Source organism: Neolamprologus brichardi, chromosome 13, assembly GCF_056152115.1.
Source record: "Neolamprologus brichardi isolate AB-2024 chromosome 13, ASM5615211v1, whole genome shotgun sequence".
Classification (NCBI taxonomy): Eukaryota; Metazoa; Chordata; class Actinopteri; order Cichliformes; family Cichlidae; genus Neolamprologus; species Neolamprologus brichardi.
The window spans coordinates 17457731-17480229 of NC_142116.1; the positions used below are offsets into that span (position 1 = coordinate 17457731).

The 22499-nt window shown below is 40.2% G+C and overlaps 2 protein-coding genes across 3 annotated transcripts; one reads left to right on the forward strand and one right to left on the reverse strand.

The window, feature by feature from the left end:
- Positions 1–1533: 1533 nt before the first annotated feature.
- Positions 1534–10824, reverse strand: LOC102778244 (serine/threonine-protein kinase ICK-like). 2 transcript variants are annotated; one of them, XM_006800729.2, is made up of 14 exons: positions 10638–10824; positions 8142–8410; positions 7923–7977; positions 5232–5353; positions 5053–5132; positions 4804–4936; positions 4534–4705; positions 3971–4138; positions 3505–3888; positions 3147–3361; positions 2885–3027; positions 2601–2717; positions 2414–2521; positions 1534–2298 (listed from the first exon to the last, which is right to left on the reverse strand). In XM_006800729.2, the coding sequence occupies exons 2-14, from the start codon at positions 8240–8242 to the stop codon at positions 2147–2149; spliced, it is 1950 nt and encodes a 649-aa protein (XP_006800792.2). In that variant the 5' UTR covers positions 8243–8410; positions 10638–10824; the 3' UTR covers positions 1534–2146. The 2 variants fall into 2 exon arrangements, with proteins under 2 accessions (XP_006800792.2, XP_087706375.1); XM_087850249.1 differs by having other exon boundaries at positions 2414–2517; positions 2597–2717.
- A 1739-nt stretch (positions 10825–12563) lies between these two features.
- fbxo9 (F-box protein 9) lies at positions 12564–19072 on the forward strand. The gene is made up of 13 exons (XM_006800730.3): positions 12564–12736; positions 13516–13587; positions 14687–14818; positions 14915–14972; positions 15134–15233; positions 15668–15798; positions 15889–16003; positions 16152–16270; positions 17161–17251; positions 17340–17435; positions 17520–17613; positions 18388–18542; positions 18629–19072. Exons 1-13 carry the CDS (start codon positions 12734–12736, stop codon positions 18735–18737), a joined length of 1275 nt encoding a protein of 424 aa, XP_006800793.1. The 5' UTR covers positions 12564–12733; the 3' UTR covers positions 18738–19072.
- Positions 19073–22499: the final 3427 nt, after the last annotated feature.

The window sequence follows — 22499 nt, forward strand, 5'->3', positions numbered from 1 at the left end:
ACTCATAGTGCTCCAATGTGTGTTTTTCTATCCATGTTTGCATTTACTGCATTGGCAGTTTGTTTGAGATCATTCTCTTGCTGAAAAATGAATCAGTTACAAACCAGATGGTATTGCATGGAGGATCTTTTTCTGCGTTCATAATTCCATCAGTTTTGACAACATCACCAAACCATGAGACCACAGTGTTTTACAAGTGGCTGTTGTATCTCTCTCCTGACCTCTTAATCCCTCTGCAACCCCTACAGTCCTTGCGGTGGTGATGCAATAGTCTTCAGGTGTTTCCTGGGTTTAACTGTGCATTGACTACACCCGGTGGGCTGTAGATAAAGGGCTGCCCCAAGTTGGCTCTTTTTTTTCTTTTTTAAGGGCGGGGCATTATTTAATCCATGTTTTTTAAAATTCTGGTGTCAGTCTCCACATTAATGCTGGTTGTAGCAATGCATGCTGATGATGAGTTCCAGTCCAGCTTTTCTGTAATTTGGCACACTTCAGCTTTTTCTTCCTGTTTTCTTTCCTGGGAAAGGTTTCTTGCCACCCTTCCACTGAGACCATTTCTGATGAAGCATCATTGATTAAAAATTGGCTTTTTACAGAGTTGTCTGTTATATGTAGACAGGAATCTGGCTTATCCCTCAGCTATGTCCCTTTTTTGATGCTTTAATGATTCATAGGTCAGTGTTAAAGTGGCTTGAAAAAAAGAACATTCCTGTTAAAAAATAAAATAAATAATAATAATCAGCCAACTCCCAAAGAAAAATTTGGAAATGCCTCCAGAAAGCCTGGAGACCTATTTCTCAAGACCACAATAAAATAATAATAACATCTGGCTCCTTGTAAGCAAATTATAAAGAAATGAAGGATGTTGCAAGACGTTTGCGCAACACAGTACGACTTGCTATTAAGCCGTTTGCCAAAATATATTAAAGTTACAGCTGAATAATGAAAATGGGCTCAAAGTGCAGAATGTCTACTTTAACATGAGGCTATTAACATGTAGACTGGAGCAAAGGTTTAGGACATGCAGTTCTTCAATATTCCGCCTTCTTCCTTTTAAAGCAAGAAAACAGAATTTGACAGGTACAGCTGTGAGCTATCATACGTTGAATAGGCTGACGATCTGAAACAACAAGGAGTCAGAGGAGCTCTGTGCAAGCGAAACAGGTCATCCTTAGGCTGGAAAAACAAAGCAAATCCATCCAAGAAGATAGGAGTATAAACTAGTTACACCAACTGATGGAATATTTTAGTTAAACCCCTTGAAAGCTTCAAGCAGAATCCAATTTTGAGTTAAAATGATGAAAACTGTGTCACTTTCCAAATATTTCCCAACCTATCTGCTTTAGTATTAATAGCTGGATTAATCCCTGACAGAGTAATCCAGCAGCCAAGCTGTGCTCATCCTGCAGCAGCTGTGGGCCTGACATGGAAGCTGGGCTGACAGGTAATAGTTCCATTTAAAAGAAATAACAATAAAACGTTTCAATCGACTACAATTGCTTCATAAAAGAATAAACTGTGCGAATACCAGTACCCAGTCAAAAAGTTTTAATTGTACTTGATAACCTGCGTTTCAATAATTACACTCAGTTTGGCCAAGAGGGGTTAAATGTGTTACTGAACAGAAACGGATCTATACAATGTCACAACCCCTTGAATTGCATTAAAATTCAGTGACAAAAAAAAAGGAGATAACACATAAATGACAGCTACCTGATTGGAAATGCAATCACTGTAAAACAAAAGAATAATCATGTAAAAAGAAAAACACTACTGTACAGAGGCAAAGTAACTTGTCAGCCAAAAAAAGTCACAGTGAATAGTTACAGTATGCATATAATGTGTACATGTGGTAAACAACAGATATGATACAAAACTGCGAATGCAACCTCCGCAGGACATACGTTCAGCCCCAGAAATACAAAATAAAACACTGATGAGCAAATCTGGGCTCACATTTTGGCAGGTTGCATTCTACATGTTTACTTAAATATTTTACATATCACAACATCCATGGTACGCACGACAAAACTGAATTTATTGCTGTGTAAGATTTATGTACACATTTTGATTATAAAACGACTATGCCTACTCTTTGGAGAGAAACAGTTCTTAGGGCACAGATCGGAGCTCAGGGGCGAGGCCACTAGCGGTGTCCGTATTTGGCAGACCAGTCTGTTCGCCCATGAATAGTCTGCAGCGGCGGGCGAGGCAGCAGACCCGGGGTGCTTTTGTTGGTCGATGGCATGTTGGCAGACGTGTTCATCTGGCTCCGGCCAGACCGCCATGTTGCATAATCTGAGACGGCAACAAAGAAACACAAAAAGCGGGTTTTGAAGGCAGTGTTTTTTTGCCCTTTATAAATTCCTTTTTTAAGAACTGGGTATTAAAGAAAGCTCAGATCTGTGCTCACTTGATGCTGTTGTCTCCACTGAAGGACCCTGATGCCCTCTGTAACCGGCAGAGCCGCTGTCTTTTTTGTAAAAAGATGGCATGTATCCACCTGGGATTGTATTTGTGCCTGATAGTTAAAAGCAAAAGCCCATTACTTTGAACATCTTTAACAACAACAAAGAGTCTAAAGCTTACAGTGAAGTTACCGTGAGCGCCTCTACTCGGCAGAGTCCCTCCGAATGGAATACTACTGCTGCCCCAAAGATGGCTTCCAGTGAAGTCTTTACTGGCATTTATGGCCACATTCTTCTTTGTACTAATGCCTGAAATGGACAGAAAGGCAATCATAAATATTAGATTCTTAAATGGGCAACATTTAAGAATAACAGAGCTGGGTAAACCTATTAACTGAGACCCAACATTATATATTATTTTTTAAATAAAGCCCATCAACTACTTCTGCTATGTATAAAAATACACAGTTTATTACCAGGTAAATATCTCGACTGCCTCAAGTAATGCTGCTTAGCAGAGGCAGTTCTTGATGGCTCTTGATAGGATGCAGTCTTGTTCAGGTTTAAAGGTGCATCTTCATTTCCAGTGGGCCGGCTAAAATCCAGAATATTTCCATATCTGTGAGACAAAAAAGTGGAGGGATCTGAATAACCAGCATGCACATAACTAATAGATATTATAGCTCTGTGCAGTAGGCTTATTTGGGAGTATTTTGTTTGTGTGTGATTAAGCCCCACCTGCTCAGCGTGCCCTCTCCCTGCCTCGACTTCTGTGTAGAGAAGTTACTTTTCCCAAGAATACTTATAGACGTCAGATCGGTTTCTTCGTAATCGTCCCAGTCGTCACCCTTGAGGTGCCCTGTGCCGTGGCCCCACCGCCGCCGCCCTCCTCCTCCTTTAGGTTTCAACTGATAGCTCAGCAGGTTTGCATTTTCTGGCTCCTGCCTCGTTTGCTACACCAAGATTGGCCAAGAATATAAAGATAATGCAACAACTTGTCTCTTTAGCCTTTCACTGATTCATTTTTTCTGTGCTCTACATTTGCGCTACTCAGATGTGGATTACACAGATTTTTCAAAGCATTTAGGAGCCTCACCTTGCACTGGAGAGTCTTGTCAACGATGTAAGGAAGATGGCTCTGCGCCGTTCCCTCAGTCTGCTCCTGCTTCAGGATGTGCTTTGGCGGCTGCTGCTCTCGCACCAGCTCTGTGTGTCGCTGGTACGCTGCAGCCTGGGCGGCTGCTGATGCAGGGGAGTGCTGGACCTGCTGAAGAGGCCTGGAGGGCGAGCAGTGTTGGTTGGGAGGAGGAGGCTGGGAGGGGGGCACAGGCTTAAGCAGCAGAGGCTGCTGCTGCAACATCTGTTGAGACTGTAAAGGAGTCTGCATTGGCACACGGCTCGGCTGAGGCCTTCCCTGCTCCAAGATCTGCTGAGGCGTCCCCAAAGCTTGGCCAACATGGAAGTACGAATACCTGAGAGCCTGTAAAAAAAAAAATGTATTTGTTCTCTTCGCTAAGCTGCACAGAGTAATGGAAATACCAGGACATCAAATCAGACACTACCTGGGCAGACGCTGGTCTCTTCTTGGGATCCCACTGCAGCAGGTCGGTCATCAGATGGATGGCTTCAGGACTTGCATTTGGGATCAGTGTCTTCAGATTACTGGGAACACACTGAGGCCAACGGAAATTCATAGCACTTGCCAGCTGATATCCCTCGAGCCAATCATTCTAGAAGGAGGAGTCAGTCCACGGTTCACGTTTTGAGACTTGAAAAACTCAGAAAGCTTCACATTCTCGCTGCGTTGCCAACAATAGACATGATCGCGCCCACTCAAGCCTGTCCTTATGATTCCACCATATGCACCGTAGCATGTTTCTAAAGGATCACAAGCAGTTCTCAACACTAATAAGCACTGACTAGTGACTCAAACTGCACACAGCAAATAAGGAGGACTCGAAGGGTCTTTTTAAAAGACCCTTTTTTAAAGATGGCTCCTCACTCTGTAGAGTTTCAGTGAGGTGGCTTAAAACTATGATTTCTGATGTGGACACCAACTCTTATTAAGTAACGCCTTGTTTCTCCCAAACTCAAAAAGGTTTTGGCTCTGTGTGTGAATAACTACCTTCTTTGGTGTACCCAAGACTTGGCAAATCTTGAATATGGTGTCTACTTCACTGGATCCTGGGAAAAGAGGCCTGAGGGTATACAGCTCTGCCATAATGCAGCCAACTGCCCACTGGTCTATAGGTGAACTGTAGGATGTGGATCTGAGGAGCACCTCTGGAGCTCGGTACCTGGTACAAAAAGGACTTAGGCATCCTTCAAGTACATGAGAACTATGTTTGCTCGAAAAAACAAACAAACAAACAAACAAACAAAAAAATCAACTCACCATCTAGTTGAAACATAATCTGTGTAAGGCGGTCGAGATCTGATCTCTCGGGCAAGCCCAAAGTCAGCTATTTTCACCAGCTCTGGGCCCATGCACAGAAGATTCTCTGGCTTCATGTCCCTGTGGAAAAAACCTAACCAGAGATGCGTGCATGAGCATCTCGCCGGATTGAAATGCCAGGGATGCAACATTTAATGAACACCCTGGAGTAAAAAAAAACAACAAAAAAACAAAACAAACCAGACGTACCATGTTTATGAATGAAGGCGAGCCCCTGAAGTATCTGAAACATGATATTTCTTACAGTAGATTCAGGAAATAACCGGGTCCTGCACAAAGAAACCATTCAAAGCTGGATGAGTACAGCAACAGCAAACCTTACTCAAATACACTTTCAAATATGAAAATACCTAAATCACTGCACACACCTGTCTTTCATGAGCTGGTACAAATTCTCCTTCATGTACTCAAATATAAAGTAGAGGTGATCATTTTCCCGAATGACCTCCTTAAGCTTGATCACGTTAGCATGGTTCAGCTTCTTTAAGGACTGCAAGAATAGACACAAGCATTAACACAACGTGGACTCCATAAAGCCAAAGCGGAGGGAGAAATAAATGAATCTAAACATGCTGGACAACACACAGAGGTCACTGCAGCACATTCAGAAGCACACCCTACAACTACCAAAAAACCCTTGTAGGTATAGTTTGGAAGGTGAAATGCTGCAAAGGTGGGATTTATGCTTACAATTAAAAAAAAAAAAAAAAAAAGGGGGGGGGGGGGGGGATATGGAATAAATAGAAAGCAGAATGGAGAAATATACATTTTCCCATGCACTGGGATGGTATAGGTTTAACCATGCTATATTTTAGTAAGGGGGAGGAAAGCCATAATGGGTCTCAGATTTCATGATAGCATGCTGTAATTATAAATCTACTCAGCAGGACTCATGTTCTACTCGTGTTTGCTGTATCAAGGTTAAGCTCTAGAAAGGGGTGTGTGTGTAGGCCAGGGTTGGGAACAGAGCTCAAAACCAACAGCACACAAGAATCACCTTCTGCTCTTAGAGCTGGTGTGTGACTGTTGCACTGTGAGGAAATTTAGACAGTAAAATACTGAAACGGTGTGAAAAACAAACAGAAAGGCATTCATTGACTTCCCAGATGGCCTAGCATGTAAATCATCACTACATTACCCATAAAGCAATAGCATATATACACAATAGCATTAAGAGTATTATGAGCTTTCTAAACAAAATAATGAAAAATAATCAACCCAAACTGAAACATTGGCCTCATGTGATAATGCTTTTCCTTATTTTGTGTCATATATGTGCTGGATGTTGTTATTCATACCATAATTTGATAATAATAATGAGATTTGAAAGTAATCCTAATATGTTTGATTTTAGATTTTTTTTTTTTACTCTTGGCTGTACATGACGTCAGAGTGAGTGTATTTCCTAATATGGTTATCTCAGACACACAGCAACCCAAACACAACTGCTGTTCAAAGGTTTTTCATGTGGAGCAGCCAATCAGAAGGAGAGCGTCCATAAAAGGGAAGGACAGTAGATGCATTATCATGGGAGACTGCACTAAAGCCCAGCATGTGGTAAATATGGTTAATTTTTAACTGTAAATCCTGAAGAGCTAGTCACGTGTAATAACATCATACTTTATGTTCATGGTTCCTGTTGCAATCAGTGTTTATTGATGTACCTGCCTGTAGTGCAGAATGTCTTTCTTGACATCATGAATTCAAAAATATTATCATGTTGAATTTCATGAGTGATATACACCTAACTGATACTTTATTAGGTACATCTTATCAACTGCTTATTAACACAAATACCCCCCCTTGATTCTCAGTAGGATATGGTAGCAATTTATTCAATGCGTTCAGACATGTAGACACAGTTGAGACAATCTGAGCATCAAAGTTACAGTAAGACAAATAACCACTTGTTACAACCGAGGAACGCAGAAGAGAGTCTCTGAACGCACAAACAGATGCGCTACAGCAGCAGAAGACCACACTGGGTGCCACTCCTCAGGTAAGAGCACGAAACTGAGGCAACAGTTCTCACTGGCCCACCAACCTTGAACAACGGCAGCTTGGAAAAATGTTGCCTTGTCTGATAAGTCTTGAATTTTGCTGCAACATTCAGATGGTAAGGTTTGAATTTGGTGTAAACAACATGAAAGCATGGATCCATCCTGCTTTGTACCAAAGGTTCAGGCTGGTGTTGTTGGTGTAATGGCGTGGGCGAATCTATACCATGAGTAGTTCTGAGGTTTCAACCTGGTACTGGGAAGGTGTAACTAGTGAAGCCAGTGAGTGCATGTAAGTACTATTTAGACAGTGAAATAACTTCAAATGTCCAGTTCAGAAATATACAGTGAGGTGACAGTTTTAAGTTTTGTTAAGGATAAAGGCAAATGTTTCTAGCTGTGAAAGGGACAATATATATTTTCTCTGAGTACGCTAAATTCTTCAGGACTATTTTGGATGGCACAAGCATGACAGGGGTCACATGACGTGTCCTAATGCACATCGCGCCAGAACCAGCTGGCCACTTTGGTTTGGCTGACTATTCCTGTGTAGTACAGCATAAATCAGTTTCTGCTGAGAGTCTTCAGTGTGCAAAGCTACCGCTTTCCCTCATCTGCAAGGAGGACTAGTAAAATAAAAACAAAAATCTACAGGACAAGCACATTTACATGTTTTAAAATCATAAAAATGGCATCTTGTGTCACATATAAATATAATTCTGTGTATTTCATTCAGAAAATAAGGTACTATGTTAAAGCACAACAATGCTGATCAATTCAAGCCTGGATACAACTGAAGAGGCTGCAAGATATCCTTTAAGGATTAGGTGTTCAAAGTAAATTTGGTAGGTTGCTTAAATCATTTTACCCCACCAAGAATGAAGAATTGTGTTAACAGGGAACAGCCACGTACAGCTGAACAATAAATACCAGTATACACAATTCCTGCCCAAATCAAAAATGCAGCTGCACCAGATCACTTAGACTCAATGTTAAATTTGGGTTGATTTATTTTCCATCACTCACTTTAAAATGTTAAACTTTTCAAAAATGTAAGCTCACCTTCACTTCACGGAGGTTCATGCATTCTTCCCAGGAGTAGAACTTCCTTTTCATTCTGAAATAACATAACAGAAAAAAAAAAATAAAAAAAACAAAACAGCCTGTGTCTTTGCTTACAGTTAGCTTTTCAAGTCGAGACCAAATGAAATCATACTATAGCTAAACCCAAGAAGAAAAAACATCACAGATTATAGAGAAACACAATTTTGTGATACTCACTTCTTAATGGCAACTAATTCCCCTGACTCCAGACTGCGGCCGAGGATGACTGAGCCGTAGGTGCCATCCCCGAGCTGTCTGATGGTAGTGTATCTATTCATTATGCTTGTCCTTCCGTAGCATTGTCAGGGGGCAGATAATAACGGGGTGGAAAACAGAGATGTGTTCGCCTCCTACTGCTGAATGCAACCAGATTTTCCTGTGGCAACAGCAGAAGACTACAGGCAGAGGTGGAGGACTCATTGTGTCATGGACTTCTGTCCTTTGAGCTGAGAAAGAAAAAAAATAAAGAGACCAAGCATGAGTTCACTCAGCAAAGGATCCACAAACTAACCACTGAGTGGGACATTATTTCTTTAAGCCTTTAAATATTATCAGTCAGTGATAGGAGACAATATTAAATCTGCAATGCAATTTCTGAGTATATGTTTCCACAATATATCCAGGTACAGATATACTGACCAAAAAGTCACACAGATAGTTAAGAGCCTTGATTGGTTAGTTACTGCAGTAGAGTCTGAACTCTGGAACAATGCTAAAAGGTCGTGCGATCTGATGAATGCTCCAGAGTGATGGATGCGATGCATCGAGGTAAGAAGAGAGGCAAGTGAAGTGATGCACCCACCATGCATAGTGCATACCGTCGAGTTTTTCAGGTGACCAAAAAATGAGGCCAGCTGACTACTTGACTATATGGATTAAAAAACAAAAAACATGAATTATTTTTTTCCCTTTCCTGATAGTGCACCATTTTCGGAGATGATAATACTAGGATTTTGAGTAGTTCAGGGAGGAACCCCGGTGAGAATTTTTGGGATGTGCTGGAAAAGACATTACACAACTGTCCGCCTCTCCCATCATAAACGCAACATCATGGTGAAAAAGTAATGCAACTCTGCATGGAAATAATTACGACACAGCGGAAGCTTGTAGAAACATAAACACACCAGCTCACTCATATCATATCTTTTATTGAATGCATGCAATTTATAGTCACCCTTCCATCCTTTATTTAATAGAATAGAGGATTTGGACTGAAAGACTTGCATGCTTTGCGTAGTAAGTTTCAGTTTCTTCCTTCTATACAAAGGCTTTTAGTGCCAAAGTGCAGCATAACAAGGTTTAAAAATAGCTTTCTTCCAGCAGCCATCACTCAAATAAACAAATCATAGTTTTGCTATCCTAGATGATGCTGTGCAGATTCTCAATATCAGCATCAGAGAACATTAGAGGGACAGCTCAAGTTGAGATGGAGACAAAGTTAGAGTGGCAAGGCTGAGATGGTTTACACATGGGCAGAGGAGGGAGAGTGGATATATTACATAAAGGATGTTGAATATGTAGCTGCCAGGAAGGTGGAAAAGAGGAAGACCGTGGAAGGAGTAATGAATGTAGTGAAGCAGGACGTGCAGAGGTTTAGTGCTGGGGTGGTAGAGATAGGATAAGGCGGAGGCAGATGATCTGTCATGGTGACCCCTAAAGGGCGAAAAAGAAGACTTTGGGCAAAATATTCTTTGGACTGAAGTAAAACTAACCAAAAAAAAAAAAAAAAAATCATAAAAATAACGTCATACCAACAGTCAAACATAATGGTCACAGTGTGATGGTCTGGGGCTGCTTTGCTGCTTCAGGACCTGGAAGACTTGCTGTAATTGATGAGACCATGAATTTCTGATATCTATCAGAAAATCCTGAAGGAGACTGTCCGTCTGTTTTGGAGTGGCCCAGTCATGGTCTGGTGTGAAATCAGATTAAGATCATGCATTTCAAGCATCTCAAATAGGCTGTTCATGCCGGAAAACTCTCCAATGTGGCCAAACTAATGGAAGAAGGGCCAAAATTCCTAGACAGTGATGTGACAGACTCATTGCCACTTATCACAAACACTTGATTCCAGTTCTTGCAGTCAAGGGTGGCACAACCAGTTATTAGGTTCAGGGGGCAATCACGTTTTCCACACAGTCATGTGGGTTTGGATAGCTGTGCTGTTTTACCCTAAATAAATTAAATTATATTTAAAAACTGCATTTTGCATTTACTCAGGTTATGTTTGTCTAACATTAAGCTTCATTCATGACCTGAAACGTTTAAAATGATAATAAATAGAATACAAATTAAGAAGGAGGCACTATTTTTTCTTTCTTTGTAACAGCACAGTATCACGAAACTGTGATTATATTGGCCAATTTATCACCATTCATTTTAAAAGAGGGGTTCACATTATGTTAACCTACTGGCAAGAGCTAGCAAACCAGCTACTGTTTACTGCTTTGTTCACTGGCGTTGTTCAGACTGACTGGATTTAATACTACAACAACCCCCTGTGAGATTGTGGTTACATTTTAGCCAGCCCTCTGTCAGCTAGCGTGGTAGAAATAAACATTGACCGCATTGTGATGCTGCTGGTGGCCCAGCTGCTGACAAGCCATCAGAGAAACAGTGGACTGATTGGGCTTCTTACTCAAAATAAAACGACGAGCAGCACACTGCACTTACCCTCCTCGCGTCAAACCGCCAACAGCTCATAGCCAGTCATTCGTAGTCGATGGTAAACAAATGGCTTACTCCATTAGCCCGCTAACTGTTACCGTTACACTCCGAATAGCTGCAACCAGTGTGCCCAACACACACCGTAAATAAATCTCCAGCTAGGCCCCTTCCTCCCCTCCGTCCTCCCCTCCTTCCTTCCTCACAGAGATTATCAAGATCTCGCGATGCTGTGAAAAGACCCTGCGGTTTAATTTCAACAAATCACAGGAGTCCTCCTCTCATCCCGTCGTAAAGATGCTGGAGCGTAAACACCAGCTTTTATGTATCTATATCGCTTTTAACGAGTGCGGACTATTTAAAGCAGGGCTTTTACTATGTTTAATCCACGCATTGCTAGAGAAGATAAACATGAAGCGGTGCAGTCATTTAAAGTCATTGACATTTTATGACATAATCGTGAAGGGCGAATGGCGAGGTGTAAAGACCAGCCAGTAACATAAAAATACGCAAAGAGTGGAAAAGATGTTTATGTGCAGAGCAAAAGCGGAAGTGAGCAACATTTAGTGCTCTTGTTTCGCACTCTTATGAATGTGAGGTCATCATCGTTTTCCCTACTCCCTAAATTGTTAGTACACATTCTTTTTACATGTATTAACCATACCATATGCCTGAAAGTGCCTTTCGAAGACTGCTGTTGCCATTTGGTGCTATATTATAATGAATTTCAAAAATAATAAGTAAATTTAAAAAAAAAAAAAACTTCAAAAAAGCAAAAAAGGAATACTGGCGAGCCTACTGATATATACAACTCGTGGATTTACATTTTATATTTAACTGGCAGGAATTAAAAAAGCAACAGCTCTGACAATCACATCGCAATTTACGCTCACAGGACACTTTATAAGGTACACCTTGCTAGTACTAGGTTGGATTCCATTTTGCCTTCAGAACTACATTAATTATTTGTGGTGTAGATTCAACAAGTCGTTCCTCTGAGACTTTGGTTGGAACATCCCATCCCACTGCATCCCAAAGGTGCTCTAGTGGAATGACATATGTTGACTGTGGAGGCCAATTGAGAACAGGGAACTCACTGACATGTTCAAGGAGTCAGTTTGAGATTATCTGAACTTTGTGACATGGTGTGTTATCCAGCTGGAAGAAGCCATCAGAAGATGGCGACACAGTGACCAAAACTGAGGTAGGCTCTGGCATTTAAATGATTGGTTGGTACTAAGTTGCCCAAAGTTTGCCAAGAAAATATACCTAACACCATTACACCATCACAACCCTGAACCATGGATACAAGGCAGGATGGATTCATGCTTTCATGTTGTTTATGCTAACCATCTGAATGTTGCAGCAGAATTCAAGACTCATCAGACTAGACAGCATTTTTCCAATCTTCTATCATCCAATTACGGTGAGCCTGTGCAAACTGTAGCCTCTATTTCCCCTTAGCTGATGGGAGTTGCATTTAGTGTGGTCTTCCGCTGCTGCAGCCCATCTGCTTCAAAGTTCCACATGTTGTGCATTCAGAGATGCTCTTCTGCGGTTGTGATGAGTGGTTAATTGGAATTTAGTTTTAATCAACAACCATGCTACATTCAAAGCCACTTAAATAACCATTCTTCCTCATTCTGATGCTCAAGTTTAGCTTCAGTTGGTCATCTTGATCATGCTTAAATGTGCCATGTGATTGGCTCGTTCCTATAACCAGCAGTGGAACAGGTGCACCTGTCAGAGTATTTAATGTCCCGTAATTAACATGCCAACAATTTGGTCACTAAAGACAGTTGTTGTTATAATATAACACATGCATACAGGCCACTCAAAAATGACAGCTGCTAGTCGTTGCCCCACACAGGGATGTTTATTTTTCAGCTGATATAGAAGAGCCGGAGTGACACGGCGCTTCTCGAGTCTCACAGCGCCTCCTGACTTCCTGTGCCACTGAGGCTCCGGGCTACTCAGCGAAATGGCTGCGTTCCTGCGAGCTCGTAAATATGTCCGTTGTGTTGTCCGTTTCTCCGACCGTGAACTGTAAACGGTAGTACTGACCGCCTGTGAAGATAACAAGGAGACTTACTGGCCAGGTTGTCATGGTGGGTCACCGTGTTTTTGGCAGTTATGCAGCGAAAAGTGTTAGCGAGCTAGCGAGCTAATGTAGCTAACGTCACCTGGCTTCTTTTAATGCTACCTGCAGCTCAGCCTAGCTCAGCTAAGCTGAGCTGTAAGCTAACTAGTTTACAAACTAGTTACGAAAGTAGTTGATTTACAACACTTGGCGCATACATTTAGATGCAAGACCCTCAAATCAACGATGTGCAGATTAATTCACAGTATTATACACCGAGGTTAGCATCGCAGACTGTTAAGCTAAATATGGTTGTGTTACCTGAGTTGCTTCTAAATCAGGCCCACAGCAGAACTTTATAGCTTCTATTTTTTGCAACAAGTTTGATCACTTTGACAGTTTGTATGTTAAAGAAAAATGAAACTTATTTACCGCAACATGAACCGGGAAGTGTGCTGTAATAACAAGGAGCACCAAACTGTCAACAAAAAACGGTGTGCAATGCATATAAAGCAACGTGTACTTACAATATTGTTGTTTATTACGTATTTCATATGCATTTTAAATCGATTTTGTTTAGGGAGTAGCAGTGTAATTAACTTCAACCCAAAGTGAGCTAAATGCATATATTAATGTTTATGTGTATTAAGTTTGGTTACATGAGGCTTGCTATTCTAGTCTCTAAATTTATCTTCATCACCTTATTGACTTCATCACCTTATACAAGATGGCTGATAATCTGTTTTTTATATAAATAGTTAACTGTAAATTAATTTTTTTATTATAACTTTTCGGTTTCTTGTGCAGGCTGACGAAAATGCAGATATTGAAGGTACAGTAGAGGATGAAGATGAAAGTTCAGATGATCCAGATCTTCAGGTGAGCAGCATAAATTATGGTTTGTGCAACACTCTAGGGCTGTGCTTCATTAAATTTTACTTCCAAGGAGCCACATTTTCTTGCGATTTATTTATTTAGTCATAAAAGCGCACAGTGGTGTTAGTGGAAGATAAGCGTGGTAAGAAGACATTCTTATGGAGGGGACACAGGGAGAAAAGACTGAGATATGTCAGATTACACAAAATTTGCACTGACAATCAGTGACAGCAGGTCTGATGGAGTGATGAGTCTAATTTGAAATTCTTCTTTTAAATTGTCATCAATATGTACAGTTGAGGCCAGGAGAGAGGTACAACAGTGGGTGTCTGCTGCCGTCTATAAAACATGGTGGAGGTGCTGTTATTTTGATCCATCATGCAAAACCATCTACAAAGCTTCTGATTGTCAACAGCTTTATTTTTCAGCATAACAATGATCCCAAACACACTACCAATGTAGTAAAAACATACCTGCATAGAAAAACACACACTATGCTATAACCATGCGCTGGGGCCTCCCCAGAGCCTGGAGCAGCACATTTAACTTATCTCCTGAAAATAAAACAAAAACTGCAGTGTCATTAATGCATAAAGGTCAAGAAAACTGCAATATTCCTAAAAGCGAACCTGTACTGTGCATCAGTGTATCATTCGAGCTAGCACTGAAATCACTAACAAAAACATTTCTTTTGGCCAAAGATAAGATATGTTATCCCCTCATGTACTTATTTGTTTAAAGTGGCAAAACCTGCGCTGTATGCAAAACATGGCAGCCGAATTAATTCTCATATGTCAGGCAGATACAATGAAAGACGAGGAGGACTTTATTTTATTTGTTTGCAACGATTCATTTATAAAAATATATTATAAGAATGTAGTACACTGTAACTCTACTCTTTGATGCATGTCCATCTTTGTTTCTAATATTTGTCTTCATCTCCTGGCAGTTTATATATTTCTGAGTTCATACAGTATTGTATCTCATTCTTAGATTTGTAAACCAAATAGGCTGTAACAGCAGTGTTAAAGTTCAACTAAGTGTGGATAAGCTGAAACCTTTCTTTGGCACTCACTCTATGAGTATTGTAATCGAATTTCAGCTGGAGCTCAATGTGTTCAGAGCTCAGTGGATGTCTGAGCTCAAACCGAGCTCCGGAGCGAGTGGAACGAGCAACCGACTGCTCCAAGCCAAAGGTCTGAGGAAGGCTCAAGAAATTGCTAGAGAGGAAAAGGCAAGTTGGGGAATTATTTTTTTCTAGCTGTAAGCTTGCATGTGTTGTCGATTATTATCAGCTGTTAAATGACTGACGAGAGTCACCTTCCCTCAGGCCACAGAGCTGTTCTTGAGAGCTGCTCAGGAGGAGCAGAATGGAGCCGTCTATGAAGGTATGCGCTACATAGGATACAGATGGCACTTTACCACAAATAAAAATAACTCTTTAGAAGTTAACAACTCTTTATCCTTTAACGCCGTCCATTTAGTTCTGTAATTTCTCTGAGGTTGTTTGATTTGTTTCTCATGTCTAATCTGATGTTTTTACTTGCAGCTATCAAATTTTATCGCATGGCTATGCAGCTTGTTCCTGACATTGAGTTTAAAATCAACTACAGCCGTCCTCCTGATGCAGACAGAGGTGGAGGGAACTAGTAAGCTACTTTATTTTGTTTAATCTTACCGCAGGTCTGTTTTGTGACAGCATGTTTTCAGACATCAAGTTGCTCTAAAATTATAGTCTTATGTAAATCATTTTCTTTTCTTTTGGGGATCATTTTCCCCTGTGAAGCCAAAAAATTAAGATGCTAAACAGAGAGCTGCTATATTAATTATTATTGAAATTATACTAGTGGTATAAAGGCTGAACTTATAATATTAGGGCTAAACAGTCAGACTGAGGGTGTGAGGAGGATCACTCAGCTGAATTAAAACTTAAGCTGCCCCATTTACGACAACAAGAAAAGCAACTTTTCTTTCTTTGCTTTTGTTTGGTAGGTGAATAATATAGTGTGCTGGCTTGTATGAGAGCAATGCATAGTCTAATTTCTTAAACTGAGCACACTGTGTTTATTTTTCTTTTTTGCAGCATGGAGGATAGTGATGCAGATGGGGAGATCGAGGATCTACTTGCCTACTTCGAGCAGCAGCTATCTGTGGAAGGCTCATTTCCAAAGATCTGCACTCCTGAGGTTGAAATGACTCAGGTGCACATTTCAGGTAAAAACCTCTAATGTAATTTCATTGTAAACCTCTTGAGTCATAATAAACACATAGCCATTATCATTCTTTTTTTTTTTTTGATTGCAGCTTTGCCACGGGAAATCCTGATGTACATATTTCGGTGGGTTGTATCAAGCGATCTGGACATGCGCGCTCTGGAGCAGCTGTCTTTGGTTTGCCGTGGGTTTTACATTTGTGCAAGGTCAGCCTCGCTTTCAAAGAAATCAGCTGGGTGACAAATTATTTGTCAGCAAGCTCAGCTTTTGACAAAATTGCCAATTTTATATCAGGCAATAAAGGATCTCATGGTGCTCTTAATTTTTTTTGTTTCGCTTTCATTCTCTCTCCAGAGACCCTGAGATTTGGCGCTTGGCTTGTTTAAGAGTTTGGGGACGGAAGTGCACTAAACTTGTACCCTTCACATCCTGGAGGGAGATGTTCCTGCAAAGGCCCAGAGTCCGTTTTGATGGTAATTACTACTGATAAATCAGGTTTCTAAACCCACATTAGTGCAGGAAAATACCAAAGGTACTGTTTTGTAACAGATACAAAATGATTTAAGAGCTAAAGTGTCATAGAAAATATATTTTATTATCAAGACAGATACCACAAGCATGCTTATCAGGTAACATTTTCCACGTAATGTTTTTTTTTTTATCGCAGTTTATTTCAAGTCACATTGGCCTAGAGACCTGGCAGCGACCATCTCCCAACCACTATTGAAGAGGGAAAAGAGCAGTTGCTAGCAATAGCTAACTTGAAATTTGTCACCGAGAAATATGGTGCTGTCGAAACCACCTCGTGATTGCAATCTGCAGTAGTTTGCATGGAGGCTGATCTGCAAGCATATGTCAGCTACTCAGTGGAGATCATTCACCTTCAAAATAAAAATTTCAGATTTTTAAATGTGTGGTTACAGCTTGGAGAATCTGCTAGTGACCCGAAGCAAACGAAAGGAGGTTTGTGGGGAAATTTCTTTGTGACCAATTTCATTTGGTGGGAAATTCATATTTGTGTCGCCAACTGGTATGTAGGTATAAGGACTTGATGAAAGTTTGCCAACCATGTTTGCGTACCTACTCTTAACTTGCAGCTCACTGTTGCCCCCTGCAGTGTGAGGCAGCTGCTGGAAGGGTACTGAGTTTCAGTACATAAAAAGACCGCAGGAATAACGTTACGGGTGTAATACTTCTTTATGCTGCAAACTTTTAGATGATTGTTACATGCAGCTAACAACAGTTGAGAACTAATGCCTCAAATTACCAGCCACTAGTGTTGTTTTTTGCTGATGCTTTTAGAAGTTATTGCTGCCATATTCAATGTAAACAAATTACTGGATGATTCATTTTCTTTCCACAGGTGTGTATATCAGCAAAACATCGTACATTCGCCAAGGAGAGGAATCACTGGATGGATTTTACAGGGCTTGGCACCATGTTGAATACTACAGGTAAATATTTGAGTGTAGTCTTTATTTATTGTGAGTTGTAACGAAACCACAGATGACATTTTTGACAGTGACGACATTGTTGCCTCAGGTACCTCCGCTTCTTCCCTGATGGCCACGTCATCATGCTGACCACCCCTGAGGAGCCTTTGTCCGTTGTTCCCCGTTTGCGTACCAGGAACACCAGGTACACCTTATCTTTTCTCTAAACTCAGCTGGACCCATAGAGAGTATAAAGGATTGACAATTGTTTCATTGTTTCATTTCTCAGAATGGATTCAGTTCTGCTCGGTCACTTCCGTCTCTCACAGGAGACAGGCAATCAAACCAAAGTTTTTGCTGTTGTCTGCAAGAAAAAAGATGAGGTAAGGAAATTTTTGAGGCATTTGAGGGGTGGGAGATGAATAGATAACCATATATGTATAATAAGGCCAGCTCATTGAATAAATGAAACCTCAATAAATGGAAGTGGTTAAAAAAAGTCACATGTTTAAAACAGTGCAAATACAGTTGCAGTTACATAATTAGGGGAATTTTCCCCTTGAAAAAAATTACATTGTTTAATCCTAGTACCTCATTCATCAGTGTGTTAGCATGTCTGTTTCTTTTCATGGAAGAAGTTGGCCTCTTATTGGCCTCTACTCGAACACAAATAAGTTATTTAGCGTGCAGTACATGGCTGCACCAGTGTTGTGCTTGTCAAAAACATTCCTGCATAACATTACATAAACACAACACTGTTAAATGTATTGTTATAGTTTACTAGGTCTAAAATGATTTCTCCCTACACAAGTTATACTTCTACAAATGTGTGAGGGTGCTAAACACTGCAGCACTGACCCACGGGTCTTCGCCTCTGTTCGAAGCACCCAGAGCCCGGGAAAAAAACGCTTTATTTATGTTACGGATACAGTTAGCCAACAAAATCTGAAACCAATGAATCTCAGCTGTGAGTTTGGCTAATCTCTTCTGGTTGATTGCCAGCTTTGTAGTTATCACATTTCTGGCAGGTTTACAGTATATTCGTTGTTCTTAGGTGCCATGTTTCCGAGAGCATCTGCTGTGAATTCCAGTTTTCCATAATATTTCACCTAACCTGTCGGATTACGTCTGAACTTGTAAACCGCATCTGTTGACAGAAAGCGACCGACTTCCAAAAGAATCGGTTCTGCAGGCGGAACCCAGCTCCGGAGGCTGAACACAGCTTTCACGTGGGACTGGCTCTGTCCTCTGGGGGGCATCAGAGTTTTAGTAAGCTTGTGTGGATCCACCATTCCTGCCACATCACTTACAAGTAAGTCACAGGACTGCTAATAGAAGTGACCGAGAAGGGAAAAACGTCAATTTCTGTTCTAAACCTGACCGTGATTATGCTTTTAGGTTGACTGGGGAAACGGTCATTACTACTTTTGACCTGGACAGGATGTACACACCCTTCTTCTTTGCACGTGTGAAGAGTTACACTGCTTTCTCTGAGCAGCCTCTCTAAGCAGACCCTGCACATGATCTCACGAAGACCACAGCAGAGATTGAGTCATCGTTGCATCAAAAACACATGTACTTCTCAGCCTGTTTTAATTTGTGCTGCAGCTGCTTTATGGTGTTGCTGTTTGAACCCTCACGTTTTCTAAATGAAAGCATGTCATTCTTTCAGGTACACTTTAGAGAAAAATACTTATTTTCTGATTTCAGAAATTGTGGTAATATGCTGAGAGCTAAAATAATTAGCAGAATTTCCCACCTGTTCCAAGCAATGAATGTTCATACTGTTTTTGTTTTGTTGTGCACTTTCTTCCTCAAATAAACAGTGATGAACAAAACAGCCTCGCTGCTGTGTTGGGGCTTTCTTTTACTCAAAATTGATAGATTACTGAAAACCTACAATAGAAAATCTATTACACAACATGAGTTCAACAGAAAGCATTGCAGATTTAATTTCATGCTTCTACATAATTTCTCTTTTAGGACACGTGGGTTTAATCCACATATTACATTTTCTGGGAACTGAGCAGATCAAACAGGATTTACAGGAAAAAATACCCAAAAACAATAAATGTGAAAGTTGTTTGGATTAGTCTGAAATCATTTGTAGCTTTACAAGAGCTGGTGGCTGATCTAAAACTTTGGTCTATGAAAATGTTAAATTAATATCTAAATTGTTTGCTGTTGCCAGTTTTTTGGTGGTTCACAGTAAACAGAAGGAAAAGGTCAATAAACGGCTTCTTTTACAGCAATCCTGAATCACTGTGATGAAGCTAGCGTTTGGTCATTTAGCTGGCACTGATTTATGGGAAAAGCAGTGGGAGGATAATGAGGAAATTGCCTAATAATACCTCCAGAAAACCACACCAGTAAGCGGTTATTGTTTCTGACTCATGCTGGACACAATATCATTTTCCTATAGCAAGAGTTTGAGAAATTAGCTTGAGGCAAATTACCCGAACGGCCACTTGAACGTTTGTCTGTTTCATAAGTCTTTAAAATATGTGAAAAAAATATCTGTTTGCATGTTTACATTTCAATGACATGTTAGATTTTGTTTACCATTTATGTAACAGTGGAAAAATGTACAGTTATTGCTATTAATTTTGGTTTCCCTGTCTGCATCCCCTAATCCCAACCGGGCGCCCCTCCCTGAGGGGTTTTCTTCCTGTTAAAAAGGAGTTTTTGTTTTCATTTCTTTCAGACTTTTTGCTTTTCATTCAGTTAACTTTCCAACATTAGTTTGTTAATTTTACTTTAGTTTTTATTTATTGAAAATGTTTAATTCCCATTGGTTTTAGTTGTAGTTTTAGCCTTTAATATGTAAAAGGTAAGATTTAAAAAAAAAAAAGAAAAAAAGAAATCAGCACATGTATTGCAAAAAATATGAATAAATATGTCTATCAAAGCCTCATCAGGCATTCCTCTCCCCCCCCCCAAACACTAAATCTAAACATGCTTTCTGTCTTACTTTATTTTAGTTGGTTTTCCAAGTTAAAAGAGGATTTGTTTTATTTTTTCAGCGGTCTAATCTTTATTTGTATTTCAGTTTACTCATTTTTTTCACATCTACTTTTATGGCTTTTTTTGTTTACTTTCAGTTACCTATAATAACTCTGTTATTGATGGAGCAGCAGGAGATCTGATAACCAAACCTTGTTTCTACCTGTGCTCATGTTAGAGATACTGTGGGGGAAAAAAATCTAAACATTGCATACTATACTGCTGATTTTATAAACGTCGATAATGTACTCTGACCTCTGGATGTCCTCAGGCCGTGGCCTCTAAAAATCAGTGAGTAAGTCATTGTTTGAATAGTGGCTGGCCAGCAGAAACGCCACCAAAGCTCACAAACAGTGGCTCTGTCCTCCACACGCGACCTCAGTGTGACTCACGGCTCTCCAGTGCATCAAGTCTGCGTGCAGTGCTCGTGAGGAGGACAGAGCAAATGGAAAAAACTTTGGGGTGAGGGTGGGTTATTGTCTCAACATATACTGTGTAGACTGAGTCGAAACGACGCTGACCGGCCTCGGTAACAGAGGAGAAGAGACTCTTTTTTTTCTGTTCCCACACCATTAAATAAAAACGTTGTAAGACAAAGCTCCCAAAGAGCTAGTTGGAATAGTTTCATGTGTAAGTGAGAAAGCTGTGCAGGGTGTGACCCTCTCACTCTGGCCTCATGTCTGCTTTCTGAGGTCAGACATTTGGTCACAACATCCTGATTAAATCCACAGTGAGCGAGCACAGACAGAGAGACATAGAAATCGATAATCTCCTGAGAATCAGAAAAAATCATTTTGATATCTAGATTTTTTTTTAAAGACAATTAAGTATTGTGTTTGAAAGAAATGTTCCACAAAAAGGTCCAAATTCTCCTTCTACACACAGTAATACCAAAAAACTTTAGAGCCCTAGCTTACACATTGGTTTTTATCCATAATGCACAATAGAACACTTAATACAAGTTTTATTTTGAAAAGGTTAAAATTACTATTCTGTACTAAACTGAATTTAGGAATCTCACTTTGAGAAGAAAAAAAGATTATCAATCAAAACATTATTAAAAATGAATAATTTAACATCCTTTCTTGCTATAAAATGTGGAAACTGCAATGCTCATCACTTTGAAAATAAAGTCTATGTTGTCTATCAAATCCCTACAAATGTGGCATCACTAGAAAGTCGAGGATGTCCTCTTGATTGTACACCAGGACTCTGGTGCATTAATTTTGTTTGGTATAGAGCTCTCAGACTCATGTCCCCCACACGGGACAATAATAATTTGCTGGGTGTGGATCATATTTAAAAACCAAATAAAAGCACAATGGCCTGATATGAAGATCATTTAAAACTATAACTACAACAGCTATAACTTATCTGAAAGCTTTAATGCAAACAAGAAGTTTTCAAAAAGTTGGGTACAGGGAGAACAAGAATTCTGCCGATGTTACGTAATGGGGGAAAACCCACAGCTGGTGAAGCTTCCCAAAACTAATACGATTATTCAGTAAAATGCTTGGGTGTGGGAAAAAAAATCCCAGAGAGGTTGTTTCATGTCTCAAATTAAAGCTGGAAAGAATTTCAGGATTTCATAAACTAAAGGAAAATATCATTAAAGATTCAGACAGTCCAGACTCACATCTGCACACGTGGGACAAGGCTGAAAGCTAATATTGGAAGGTTATTTTGGAGCCCTGCATTAAACACAGGCGTGATTCTGTAGTGGAAATCAATCATTGCTTGGGTTCAGGATCACTTCTGAAAGACAGTCTGTGAACACTGAAATGCTAAAAAAGAGAAATGTTTACAAAAGACACAGAAATGCTTCTGCCTCCTTTGGGCCTGAGGGCTGTGGAGAAGAAGTAAAACATATTGGGATTTGGCCGGTAAATTAATTTAAGAAAATGTGAGTGCCACGCCATAGCTTAAAGAGAAGAGGGAACATGCAGCTTGTGTCCCCAAAAACTAGTGTGTGTGATGCTACATAGGTGCGTTAATATGGTATAGAAATTTATGAAGGCACCAGTATTGTTCAACGATTCAAATTTCTGACTAACGTTTGCTGCCATTCTTTTTTCCCCAATGCAACAGGCCTCACTTATCTTCAAAACTGATAGCAAACTGCATGTATTCCAAATGCATGGCTGTGTAGCAGCAGTGAAAAACACTGAAAACATTTAATGTTGTTATATAAAATGGTTCATTGATGTGTAAATTGTATTGTGTTATATAAAATTTTCTGCTGCTCATTCCTGTGCAATATCCCATC